The sequence below is a fragment of the Oryx dammah genome, unplaced genomic scaffold (genome assembly GCF_014754425.2).
Source record: "Oryx dammah isolate SB20612 unplaced genomic scaffold, SCBI_Odam_1.1 HiC_scaffold_9, whole genome shotgun sequence".
NCBI lineage: Eukaryota > Metazoa > Chordata > Mammalia > Artiodactyla > Bovidae > Oryx > Oryx dammah.
Window position 1 is genome coordinate 43,803,117 of NW_024070193.1, and position 14,127 is coordinate 43,817,243.

General features: G+C 37.3%; 1 protein-coding gene across 2 annotated transcripts in view; it reads right to left on the reverse strand.

Moving 5' to 3' along the window:
• The window catches only part of KIF15 (kinesin family member 15), a 64,458-nt gene that overhangs the window by 22,933 nt on the left and 27,398 nt on the right, over positions 1 to 14,127 (reverse strand). For both annotated transcript variants that reach the window (XM_040246036.1, XM_040246037.1), the window contains exons 14-26: positions 13,914 to 14,091; positions 12,323 to 12,485; positions 11,435 to 11,576; positions 10,539 to 10,736; positions 9,623 to 9,730; positions 9,252 to 9,357; positions 7,713 to 7,878; positions 5,098 to 5,248; positions 4,855 to 4,940; positions 3,805 to 3,874; positions 3,012 to 3,098; positions 2,308 to 2,412; positions 1,384 to 1,506 (exon numbers count right to left, since the gene is read on the reverse strand). In XM_040246036.1, the coding sequence (XP_040101970.1) occupies positions 1,384 to 1,506; positions 2,308 to 2,412; positions 3,012 to 3,098; positions 3,805 to 3,874; positions 4,855 to 4,940; positions 5,098 to 5,248; positions 7,713 to 7,878; positions 9,252 to 9,357; positions 9,623 to 9,730; positions 10,539 to 10,736; positions 11,435 to 11,576; positions 12,323 to 12,485; positions 13,914 to 14,091 (1,683 nt within the window). The remainder of the gene's footprint in view (positions 1 to 1,383; positions 1,507 to 2,307; positions 2,413 to 3,011; positions 3,099 to 3,804; positions 3,875 to 4,854; positions 4,941 to 5,097; positions 5,249 to 7,712; positions 7,879 to 9,251; positions 9,358 to 9,622; positions 9,731 to 10,538; positions 10,737 to 11,434; positions 11,577 to 12,322; positions 12,486 to 13,913; positions 14,092 to 14,127) is intronic.

The window sequence follows — 14,127 nt, forward strand, 5'->3', positions numbered from 1 at the left end:
TCTATTTCATCTTATGGATGTATCTTTTAACCCTCCACTAAATATTTCAATTGATCTGAATTTCTCACTGCTATATGCATCTTATTCTCATATCTAGATTATTTTGTGCTGCTTAGTCACTCAGTGGTGTCCGACTCTTTTCGACCCCATGGACTGTACCCCGCCAGGCTCCTCTGCCCATGGTGATTCTCCAGGCAAGAATACTGGAGTGGGGTGCCATGCCCCTCTCCAGATCTAGATTATTACTTTAGGCTAAATTTCTAACTGTGCAAATTTGAAGCATATGCAAAAAATTTAAGGCTACATGTTATTACCAGATCACCTCCCAAAAGGCTGAACTTAAACTTCACCAAAAGTTCAAATAATCCTCTTTCTCTACATATCTTCAAGTCTTAATATTCACCAGTTATAACATCAAAAAATAATTCTTATTTCAATTTGCATTTTGCTGACTTCAGAGCGGTTCCTGGGTCACTGTAGTTCTCCTTCAGGAAACTACTCTGCCTAAGCTCTTGCATCTCTAGACACTCACAACTAACTATTCCCCTTGATGGGGATCCTCCACAAACATTCACAACTGCCATGCTTCCCTCCCTAGCAAAGTCCTGTACAAATACTATCTCCTTCTGGAAGCTCTAAGGAATTCTCCAGGCATAACTGCTTCCTTTTCTGGGCTCCCAAGTCTTTTATTACCTCATAACACATCTACCTCTTAAGCTAGACTGCATGCTTCATGGTAAATAACTGTGTTTCAATCATTCTTCTATTCCCAAATGGAAAACAAGTACAGGTTATATGGCAGGAGGGTTCAATAAATACTTGTTGTATTTGTTTCAAGTGTAGCAAGAAAACTATTTGTAAAGCAAGCGCAAAGCAGTATACATAGTAGGCTCCATCAAGGTATACAGAACTAGCCAAAAAATATTTCTGGAAGGATACGCGAGGATATTGCTTTATATATTTTGAAGTTTGAACCACATGACAGTACTACTTAATTTAAAAAAAAATACATTTACATCAACAACAAAACAAAATCTGTTTTAGCTAAAACACAAGAAGCCACTCTGAGGTTAATCAGCTCTTCCTTTGCTCCCTGTTGCTGCCACTACATCCAAGTAAGGGTAATTTCCACTCTCCTTCCTTTTCAGAAGAGGGTCAGTTACAAGAACTTAGCATGGTGTTAGCACAAATGAATGAAGATAAATCAACTGAACAAAATATAACAAGCTTAGTTTTATCTACCAATTGTGTAACTACCTTAGGGAAAATGGTCCTAATTATGACTTACTCCTTTTAAAAAGTCTTTTATTTACTCATGAATATACACATAAATATATTGACAACTAAAAAAAGCAGAAAGAGTCATGATGTGTTAACATTTACCTCTATGTCCTCAGAGAGTATTCTCAGTTTCAGGGCTTCTTTGAGATCCAGAATCTCCGCTTCCTGTCTGTTAATCAATGCTTTGCTCTCTTCTCTGTCAGCCAAAGCAGAGTTGTATTTGCCCTACAGAAAAGAAAATTATGATACAAGATCTGTCTGCCTTATTATCAGTTTATTTTTAGAGTAATAATACTCTAGTAACTGAAAAATGAGTCTGAGTTCTAAGATGTTGACCAGATTAACACAAATTAGTTTAATAACTACTTGTTGAATGAAGGAATAGAACAGTAAATGTATAAATTCCAAAAGTGGAAAAGTCCTGCAGGTATCAGTGAAAATACATCTGGTTTTGTCATCTTTATCAGAAATCAGTATGGAGCGCAACAAGCTCCCTTTGGAGCAGAGGAATGAGGAACATTAACAAAAAAACTTTACCTTGACCCAAGGCATGGAGGAAGCATCACCACTTATATGCAGAAAAATTAAGCATTTACTTTAGGAAATGATAAAGTCCAATAATAGAAAAACAAAATCATTTTTTAAATCACTGACATTTCTGAACATCACTAAAATATGCTATTTTTTTTTTTTTAAGCAATTAAGGAACACCACATACCCTTAACCATCAGAGACAACAGCCAATCTGTTTCTGATCTGGTTTGGATCAGCAATTCCCTACTGTGCAGAGAGTGCACTCTTCTCCAGGTCAGTGAGGTCTGAGAAACACTACAAGTGACTTTGCCTTCCTGAGAAGCACACAGCATGTCAGCATACTAAGGGCTCTGCAGGTTCTGCAGATACCCAAGCATGCTGAGCTTTCACCAGTACATATTTCCAAACCTGGGTGAACACAGAACCTTGCTTTTGTGTGAAGCTTTTGTGTCTTGTGCTCAATTTTAATATCTAGTTGGCAAAAGAACTTACATTGATGTCCTCCAGTTCTTGCCTCAGGGTGTCTATTGTTTCTGTTTTCTCAGAGACTGAGGTTCTTAGCTCCTGGATCTGGCTCATGAGGTCAGTTACAACTTCCTAACAAGGACAGAGAGGAATCTTCATACCAAGTGACAGCAAAGAGATCATTCTTTAATGATAAATAGTTTACCTTTCCAAAGGACAACAGATGTCAATTTTATTTTAGCAGAATATCAGGTATCACATTACATTATTAATATCATCACATTATATTATCAATTTATATTTTAATGATTTTCTAATATTTTCATCATTTGCATTGGTTTTATGAATGAATAAGAACTGGACATAAAAGGAATGTATATCTAATTATATGTTCAGGCATACATATTCTAGTTAAAGCCAACACCAGGGATTTGAGTATTCACATCAGGGGACTGACAATCAATGAGAAAAGGTTGCATTAACGGCATCTTAGTTAAAGGGGGTAGGGATGTGTTTTAGAAACACTGCAGTTGTGACGTAACAGTTGGCACTTCAAGTTATGAGGAAAGTTAACTTAAAAGACCTCATTCTCCAGGAACTTTGGAAGATGAGCACAGCCTAAATGCATACAGACATGCTGGCTACCCATCACCTTGGGAGCAGGAAACCAGAATGTGAAGGCAGCATTTATAAGGAATACACAGGGGGCTATAACCTCAACCTCTACCTACCTTGTCAGCATCTCTAGACTTCTCCAGAGAACTGATTACTTTTTCATTAGCACACAAAGTCTCCTTTAGTTTCTGTACTTTTGCCATCTATGGGGGGAAATTAATATTTTTAGAAAGAGCATTAAATCACAAAGTTAACCATGCACATATATCAAAAAAAAGAAAAAAAGGAGTTGAAATCTGCTCTTTGTATTAAACAGTATACACTAAGGTGTAATATTTGAAAATAAACAGTTGAGCCAAAAGACAATGATTTTGTGGTCTCCATCAGGAAGCCACCAACAAATTATTTTTTTTTTTTTTTCCGGAAACTGATCCGATTTCTTTATTTTGGGGTTTGCTTATGTACCTTTGGTTACACATAGGGATGAATACAGAGTCACTCGGGGGGTCTTAGGGATATTACATCATCTTCTGGCCATGAGTAAGACCTGCTGACATTCTATGATCCTTTCTTTCTGATAACCAAAAACCTTATTTCCTCCAAGGGTGTTTTTTCTTAAACCAGGCACCACCCTCCAGATAAAGTTGCATTCCTATAGGGTGAGGGTGTAGTGAGTTACAATCAAGAAAGGAATTTATTTAACCCAAGGTTAACAGGACAACAAATTAATATTACAGCCATCTGGGGGTTAGAAAAAAAAGAGCTGAAAAGAATACAACCAACTCCATCGTTTTATTACTAATATTCAATATCTGAAACATGGAACAATTTTTATAACAAAACTATTTAGATATCAGGAATAAAAGTTACAAACTTCAAATTTCATAGTTAAGAGTATAGGATATTTACCTGCTGCTCACACTTGGCCATCTCTTTCTGTTTCTCCTGACGTACAGCTTCAAGTACTTCTAAGATTTCTCTGGAAAAGAAGAATTATCTTCTAGTCATGACTCATTCAATGGAAATGGAAACTGAGTCCATTCATGAAAAAGACATTCAATGCAACTGAACTTCCTACACAGTGTTAGGAATTGCATTCCACTTGGATCAGAAATTTGAACTAGTTTCTTCAGTAGTTATTTAACGAGAACCCAGTTTTGTGCCAGGACAGTTTATTTTTCTCCAGAGTACTTAGGACTCCCTAACATAACATCGAGCATATATTTATCACTTATCTCTCATTTAAACCTCTTAAGGGTGGGGATATTTTGTTCACTGTCTTACCTCTAAATGTCCTGGCATTTACTAGAATAGTGCCTGGCTTGCTGGCTATCACTAAGCATCTGAATGAATGATTAAATATTAACTGTCTTTCCCAAATAGATAAGAGTCACTACTGTATACCAGGAACTAGAAAAGAATCTGTCTCATAGTAACAACTCTACAAGTATCTGCTGAATAAACTAACATAAATTCTTCTTACTAGAGTAATTATCCTACTGTTGGCTGAAACGAAGAGACTGAGAGATCACCAAGGAGAAGGACTCTGAGAGAGGGAAGAAAGACAACGGCATTCATCCTAAGGACCAGAAGAATAAAGGAACAGAGAGAGAAAGAATAGTAGAAAAGAATAGAAATAATTTCTACTGGTTTATAGTAGCAATAAACCAGTTCCCATCTTCCAATAATAAATACCATGATTTATTTACAGAAGGTCCCAAGTTCTGATCACCACCAACTGCTATTCATTTAAAAAATACTGTAGATAGTTATTAAATGTTTTGAAAAAATTAAGTTTCTCTACATAGCTATTTATACAAAAGAATCTGATAGTCATTTTGAAATTAAAAAAAAAATAACCTAACAGGCTATAGCAATTAAAAAAAAGGCCCCACAAGATAAAGAATGTAGTAGTAAATGATATTCTAGTCAACCATGGGAAAGATAAATAGCACTCACTTAGAACTGTTTTCTTTATCTTCTTCAAATTGTAATAATAATTTGTTATTGCGTTCTTTTTCTGCCTCAAAAAGCTCCATCAAATTCTAAAAGACAATGTTATGTTAGATTTTAACGTGTAGTCAACACACGGAATACCTTCCACGTGGTAGCCACAATGGGCCATTACACAAGTCAGAAATAGGTCAAAGAGTCATACATCCAGGACAAATTCATCAATAACCAGTACCTTTCTTAACTTACATTCAGATCAGATTTCAGAGTTTCATTTTCTTTTTTGCAGTTTTGGAGGCTTTTTGAAAGTTGGTCAATTTCAAACTTCATTACTTCTTGTAAGTTGTCATAGGAATCCTGCAGGCAGGTTTTGCTCTCAAGCAGCTTTTCATTTTCTAATCTTTATCAGGAAAACATTTTTACAAATGTAAATAGAGATGTTAAATGTAGTTCTGCTCGCCAGACTTATCTGCAGTTCACTGATCCCATTCACAGACCATTCCCAACTTACAGAAGCCTGACTGATGTAAAGCTTCTCACAGACTTGTGTGAAATGGTCATGATGCACAAACATTAGTGTGCGGGGGATGGAGAAGACAGGGTGAATGTGTCAGCCTGCAGCCACCTATTTCCTCATTCTTTCTCCCATGGAGTCAACCAGACATGCTTAATTGATTGGTAATTTCGGGTGATGAGACTCCTTTAGGGAGGTCCAGACCTAACCCCTTTGTAAGCCAAAGACTGGCCACTGACTTAATTTTGTTGCTAGCTCAACTCTATTCACTCAGCACATATTCTCCAAATCCAGGAAGACTTTTCAAGATGGCAAATGTGGCTTCGACCTGAACAAGAGAATAAATTCCTTCAGGATAGAACTATCTTTTTAAGTCACATGATTATTATTTACTGCTTTTTAGGTTTTCACCCTCTTATTCTGCTTCGCAACATACTGTGACACACTCAAACATCAAGAGTTCATCCAAGAACTAGTAAACAATGAACTGATCTCTGGACCACTCAAAACAGATGTCCCAGCTTGTATACAGAAGGCTAACAGATCTGGAACTATCTGGTTCCACAAACTCCAAGCAGAGCAGAAGCAGCAAGTTATAAATTGCTAAAGACCATACATATAGGGAAGGGGCACATATGTGTTTATGATACCAACTGTATATATAAAACAGATCAAATAATTCAAGAGTGCAAAAAGATCATATAAAATTCACTGATGACAGAGCCAAGATAAGATTTCATGATTTAGATGTTCAAAACAAATGCCAGGTCTAAGAAAAAGGAACAGTGCACGAGTGTTGATAAATGGCCACTGATCACCAGCCTTGGTGCTGGCAGATGGTGCAGGGGAGTGGAGGTTGCACGAACTCAGCACAGGGTCCCCCTCCACTAAAGGATGGCTGGCAGGCAAGAATGTGGGCCCAGCGCCATCCACTTGTTGGATTTTTAAGAGGATGCTGAAATATGGATCTTTACAGGAAAGATCTCAATTTTTTAAATGTTATGCTTTTTTTTTTTTTTTTTTAAGTCACACTGGGGAACTTTCCTGGTGGCCCAGTGGTTTGGACTCCAAGCTACAATCCTTGGTTGGGAAACTAAGATCCCACATGCTGTGCAGCATGACCAAAAAATTTTTAAAAAATGAAAAGAAAAAGAAGTTAAAATTAAAAAAAAAAGATCTGACCACCACACTGGTTAGATCCAACAAAAACATGTCTATGGATGATTTGGCCTGCAGGCCTCAAGTTTTTGTCCTCTATTTTTAATTCTTTATTGTATATTCAGAAACCACTCAAGCATTACAGATTTTAGTCTTTGCAAAGTCTATAAAAATGAAATTCAAGGTTGTCTATTAGTAGCCTTTCTAGAGTGAGGAGTCACACTTATATCACACTCAGAGTATCATGATCAAAATGTCCACTATTAAATTATTGCGATACTCAGGAAGTAGCATCAAAACCATAGGATAGCTTTAAGTTATATTTTGCAAAAGGCTGAAATTAGTAAGAAAAAAAAAAAAAAAAACAGTGGAAACAAGCAGTTTACATCTTTAAGATTACTTTGTTTCAAGATGACCAGCACTTGACTAACTAGCCAGCCTCTGGCGTTCTGGTGGACAACGGGGACTACTACTGATCTGGTCTACCTTGTACTGTCCAGTAAGAGCACACCCTTCCTTCTCGAGAGGGAACAGGCACATCACCCAGGCTGGGCCAACCCTTGGTAAATGACTGGTCCAAAAGTAATCAGATGACTCCAGCAAGAATAACCACAATTTTCTCTGGGATTGATATATGGCAATTGAGAGACACTATTTCTTTGCAGGGATTCTTACACCAGAAGATAGAAGATGGAGCTGTCTGAGGCAGTCTGTTCCCTATCAAAAAGAGGAAGGTTCTCAATAGCAGAAGAGAACGAGGGCAATACACAGAGGGAAATAGAGAGCCGAAGGAGGGAGGAAGAGAGGAAGAAAAGCTTGGCAGGGGTGGTGGGCAGAGAAGGGCGTGCATACTAACAGTATTGTTTGAGACTCAATCTAGTCTGTCCCTGAAACCAAAATCTCCTCTGGGGCTTCCCAGTATCAATAAATTACCATTTTTCCCCCTGTGGCCGCACATGCTGGGCCCCACCTGGAACAGAGTGCTGGATCTTAGTTCCCTGATCAGGTGTCAATCCTGGGCCCTTAGCAGTGAAAGCACAGAGCCCTAACCACTGGACAGCCAGGGAAGTCCCAGTAAATTACCCCTGAATTTTTTAAACTAGCCTGAGTTGGGTAAACAGCACTTGTGCTTTAAGTAGTCCTAGGTGACAAGCCAGTCAGGCAACTTGAAAACAGAACAGAACAACTCTACCTGACATTATCCAGTTGAAGCTGGACCTGCATGTGTCTTTCGGAAAGGCTGTTGAGTTCTTTCTCCTGACTCTCTCTGAATAAACTGTACTCCAGTTTCACTGAAGAGAGCTCCTTGTCTGCAGAATGAAGAACAACTCGCAGGTCACGTACCTCACTTTTCAAAACTAAAACAAAGAAACACAAAATAAATCTTAACAGGCTTTTTGTCACATGTGTTTTTACAAAATAGGCAAATAAATTTGATGGGTACCCTTCACAAAAATGTAAAAATGTTGAACTACTAAGTGGGAGGTATCCAGGAACACTGAGATTTCTGTTTTCTTCCTCTCCCTCACCCATGGACTTTGGTATGTTGTTTTAGTTGCTAAGTTGTGTTATGACCCCCTGGACTGTAGCCGGCCAGGCTCCTCTGTCCCTGGGATTTCCCAGGCAAGAATACTGGAGTGGGCTGCCATTTCCTCCTCCAGAGCACTTTCCTGACCCAGGGACTGAACCTGCATTGCCTGCATTGGTAGGTGGACTCTTCACCTCTGAGCCACCAGGGAAGCCTGAATGCTGATATATTCCTACCCCCCCAAAAAGTTAATATCTGACCCTCACATGTAGGTCATTTGATTTTTCTACATTTCTCCTGTAGAATGTGCATCAAAATTCTTAATATAAGAAAAAATCCAAGAGATTTTAACATACTTTAGGTGACCTAGTCTTTACTTATTGAAAACCCTTTGCAGATGTACCAGAACTTTCCAACATAGGTTAAACACTCTGGTCTTCTAAAAAATTTTTTAATTTTTAATTTTAATTCCAACTGGAATTAAAACTGGGCAACTTTTTAATAGATCAAACAAAAGAGAATGGCTCTCTTTTTTGTCTTAGTAAACTACTGTAAATACTTTGATAAAAGGAGACATAAACTGGAAAAACTGGGAATTAAATGACATTCCCACATCTACAAATATATACAGATATATAATTTATGCTTTTTTTAATCACTACTAAAACTCTTAAAACATTTGTCATATGCATTTAAGACACTGCATTTTCAAAGTGGTCCTCAAACTTCAAGCAAACATTTGTATCATTTTTTTGAGAGCAGTCTTGGAGAAAATGACCCTTTATATTACTATTACTCATCACTGCTGCTAAGTCGCTTCAGTCGTGTCTGACTCTGTGTGACCCCATAGACAGCAGCCCACCAGGCTCCTCTGTCCCTGGGATTCTCCAGGCAAGAATACTGGAGTGGGTTGCCATTTCCTTCTCCAATGCATGAAAGTGAAAAGTGAAAGTGAAGTCGCTCAGTCGTGCCCGACTCTTAGCGACCCCATGGGCTACAGCCTACCAGGCTCCTCCGTCCATGGGATCTTCCAGGCAAGAGTACTGGAGTGGGGTGCCACTGCCTTCTCCATTACTCATCTAGTCTAATTTAAAACAAACAGGACCAACCAACTAAAAACACAGACACAACACTAAGCCATATCAGTAAAAAGTTACTGAGTTACAGCATTCAGATTAGGAAGCTCCTAGTGTCCAGACTCACGGTCATTCTTGGTCTGTGTGTCTTGAAGCTGCTTTTCAAGGACGTTCAACTGAGAGAGATGTTCCAGCTGCTGTTTGGTCCAATCAGTTCTTTCTGATGAGAAAAGCTTTGGGAAAGAGATCAATTTACCGGAAGAGGAATACTGGCAAGCTAAAACACACACCCAACAATCACTTTGTTTCTGTTTTTCAAATGCAGTTTTAAATTCAGACTAGGGGTGTGTGTCTCCTTATCAGAGGAGTCGCTGAAATAACAAAGTAAGAGAATACAACTCAAACAGACCTTGACCCAAGCTTCCTAAGTCATTTCCTTCCTGGCAGGTTCTTACTTTGAGGTTCAGACATTTTCTGAGGTCATGCTTGCAATCTCACCTCCTGCATCTGAGTAGAATGATGTTCCAGTTTGTCAATCTGCTGCTGAAGCTTTACATTTTTATGCTCTTCTTCATCCAACTTGACTTGAAGGGCACTCATTTGTTCCTGCAACACAAGAACTTCAGGGGTCAAAAATTCTTTTAATGCATCTCAAACATTCCACCATTTCTCCTGCATTAAAAAACACACAACGCAAAACCTCATATGGACAAAGGTATCAAAAGCCAGTATGGAGCCAAAAAACAGACTATACCGATGATTTCTCATGGTTCAGAATTATACTCGTGGCCTGTCAAAGTTGGTAATTTGAAGCACAAAGGAAAGAATCGATTAAAATTAAAATCAAAGACTAAATCAGAGCCATCTTAAGACTTCTTTGATGCTTCCTCAAGCCTTTATCGAATGACCTCACCAGAAAGGCCTCCATGTCCGTGAAAGGTAAACTTTCAGAATTTGGGGTGATGTAGCTTCAAGTCTTACTAGACAGTAGAAAAACTTGTACAAAAAATAAATCACTGAATTCTGAGGTAAACAAACTTCGTGTGTTATTTCAAATATACGGAAAGCTGTCTAAAATTTGAACTATCATAAGATTCTTTCAAACTATTTCATCTTCTTTAGCATATATAACAGTGTATCTTATAAATCAGTTCTGGAACTAGAAGCTAGAGGCAAACTGGTCTTTTTATACACAAGAGAACCAAACCCCAAGGAGACCAGAAGGTGACTTGCTAAATGCTGGATTAAAAGAACAAGAATAGGCTGATTTCTAAGGATGTAAGGACCTTACATCCTTAAAAAGATATGATTTTGATACTAAGCAGGTTCAAACACTGCAGATTACCAAAGAGTTAAAATGATAAAGAAAATTTATTGAAGTGAAAGTCTATTTCTTTCTAAAACTGAACATTACCTGCACCATTCTCAGCTCTTCAGAAATGGCTTCAAAAGCTTGTTCACTCATCTCAGGAGGCACTGGCTCATTTAAGATATCATTATCCAAGTTGCTAGAATTCTGGGTTTGCGCAGAGCCAAAGCTCTCTGGTTCAGGGCTGAACTTCAGTAGTGACCGAGACCTAAGTTGATAAGCCTTGGTTGGTGTTGTTATGATCTGCAGCAAAAAATTATTAGAAAAACAACATTAGCACACATGAAAAGAATAACTTATTTAGTAATTATGTGAACAGAGGATAAAATTACAATTCTATTCATTAAGAGAATAGAAGAAGTATCCTTGAGAGCCAGCACAGAAGAAAGGCCCATGTGGAAACAAATTTATCAATTCAAAGCAGTCTCAAGCAAAACTGTCATAAGATTTTTAAAAATAAAACTTGATAAGTCGACACAAAAACTTCATATAAAAAAATAAATGTGCAATAAGTCACTATTAAAAAGAACAATTTAGGAAGACTTCCCTGGTCAATATAAAAAAAAGGGTATGGTCATTAAAACAATGCATTGTTATCATGTTATCAGTCAGAACACTGGAAGAAAATACAAAGTCCAGAAACAGAACAATTTATATATGGAAAGTTCAAATTAGTGAGGAAAGTAAGGTTGATTTTAAAAAAAGGTAAACCCAGAGATCATGCCACTTAAAAATAAAATAGCAGGGACATCCCTGGTGGTCCAGTGGCTAAGAGTCAGCCCTTTCAATGCAAAGGGCCCAGGTTCATTCCCTGCTCAGGGAACTAGGTCCCACATGCTGCAACTAAGAGTTTGAATGCTGCAACTAACATCCAGCACAGCAAATAAATAAATATTTTTTAAAAATTTAGATACCACTGATTTAAGCTTCAGATTACCTACCTTCAGTGTTTCAGCATGAATTTTACTCAGTTGAGAAACTTCTTGCCGCTGGCAGACTTTTGTTGCTTCCAAAAGGTTTTCAAGATTAAGGTTCGCTTTTTGCAAAGACTGAATCTCTGATTCTAATTCCACCTGCCTTTTTCTAATAGATAAGATAAAATGGAGTATTTCAGGTAATAAGGAATGCCATACATTTGTAGAGTAGTTTATACTCTCATATAACTTTAGAATTATCCCTTTAATCAGAGACTTTGGCAGATTATTACCCTCACTGTCCAGTTGGGTGAGGTGTGCAGTTCAGAGATTGATGACTGTTTAAAGTACTCAACTAGCAAATGGTATGCTCCAAGTCAAAAGCCCAAATAATTCAACAACAATTTCATGTGATACATTATTTTTAAAACAAATATTTCTTTATCTTTTAGAATAGGATTAATCTTAGTTACATATAATATGAAGGTGGTTTATCTGTTTTCCTTTACACAGTATATCAAGAATGTTAACAAAACTGTAATTTCTAAAAATACCAATATAATTCATAACAGCAATGATTTAAATTTTGTGGTCAGATAAAGAATTCACAAATGAGTTTAACAGATACTCATCTCAATAGGTATATCCCTCAAAAGATTTGTATCATGTAGTTTACTAAATATATTATTAAAGACTAGAAGTTTAGGTCAATTGTACCTCAGTTTTTAAAAAATGACTGAATAAAAAGAAAAGAGCAAGATGCAAGCCCTTTTGCTTCATGTCAAAAGAAGTTAGCTGCTATAGTAGAACATTTAAGGTAAATGCTCAACTAAAATCCTACCCATGTTAAACACTAGACAACCCAACATGAAGGGATATTGAAACAGTAAGTATGAATGTGTATTTACACTTTACCTCGTTAGTTCTTTGAATTCTTCATACTCTTGCTTTGAATTAGTCAGCTCTGTGTGAGCCTGCAGGAGTTGCGCTTTTAACTTCTCCGAGTTCGGTAATAAACACGGCTCTTTCAGAGCTTCTGGGGAGAATCCTTGCTGACCTGATAAGGAAACAACCTGGCCTTTGAAAGACAGAAAATCACAGTATATAATTTCTAAGTTCTCTGCCAAGTATCAATTTTGAAGCACAAGGAGGAAAACCAAAAAATCATCGGAAAATGAACCCTAAAATACAAGAGGAGACATAAGATACAACAGAATGTGTTGAAGAGTATTAAAAGTTGTTTTTGTGAAGTTGGGAAACAACAGGATGAACGGGCATATTTAAAGCAACACTTTTTCCATTAAGAGAAAAGAACAAATAATGACTGAAGTATAACACCCACATTGCTGGATAGAGAAGTATCACCAGTTGAATTCTGCATGAATTAGTGTCAGCAGTCAATGAATTTTTAGCAAAGGAGATAAACAGCAAAGGCAGCCAGTTCAAAGAACTTGGTATCATCTACCAAGTAGAAAATACTAATTTTTAGGAATTCCTTAGATGACTGAATTTGTTGAAGAAAGTGTCACCGAGTTTCAGTATGGGAAAATACCACATAAAAATTGTTCAGAGAATGATGTTTAGAAGATAGTGAGGTCCAGAAATTACCATTAGTATCTTTGGAAGATAGTAAGTTAAGGTACTAGCGAGGCCAAATTAGCCAATGAAATATAGAGCACTGTAGGATATATAATACAAAAAATCTGATTTTAACTTTACATCTAAAATCATGGTCTCTCTACAAGCCATATTCCAAGAATTTTATTCTTTTGTCAATTCATAACAGAATGGAAAAAGGCTTGGAAAAGGAAATTTTAAAAAACATTTTTTTCTTTATCATTGCAGTATAAAAAGATTAGAAGTATCTTCATTTCAACTAAATTCATTTCAACCTAAAAAAAACAAAGACTGAAATAATATATGATAAAAGGCCATGAAAATACTCAAAGAATGAGCAAACACAGACTGTCACCAAATCCCATAGCATTAATACCAGTAGCTGCCAAGCCTGTAAGTTAGATTAGTACTAACTAAACCACTTTTCAGAGAGTAACAGTAAACTTAAAGAACTAATGTATAACTAACAGAACCGAGTGGCAAGATGACCCACAAACAAGACATCAGGATCAAAAACTGTGCTGGCTGGACCGTGAGTCTGACCGCTCTGACCAATCTCTCACACCATATAGTTGTTCATCAGGGGAATAAACATCTCAGCTCTACAGTCATTCAGACTGTCATTAGTTAACCACTTTTCAAATACTTAACACAGGAAAATTCCATTTAATAAAAATGTAAAGTATCAAGATCTGTAAGACAGAGATATAGGAGTATTCCCTTGCTCATGGGTATCTATTAGCCTACATGAAGAATAAGTATGTATATAGGAAATTTGCACACCAAGTCTGGAGGCTAAAGTGCAAACCCTCAGGGCAAGGCAATATCAAGGTCCTTATAAACAATCTCCCTGCCCCTAGAAGACATGTTTACAACAGTCATGTCTTACTTTTGTCATTTTTCTCTGTTCCAGATACTTCGAAGAAGGCTTTTTCCAGGATTGCAATGGTCTGGGCATCCATTTCGTGGGCTCTTTTCACAGGCTCTAACAGTCTCAGTCTTCTGTTCTCCTCCCTGAGGGAATGATTTTCCATAGCATATTTTGCCACTCTGGGGTGGTGCTCTATCTGTGACATGGAAGAATTAGAGACATATATTTACAA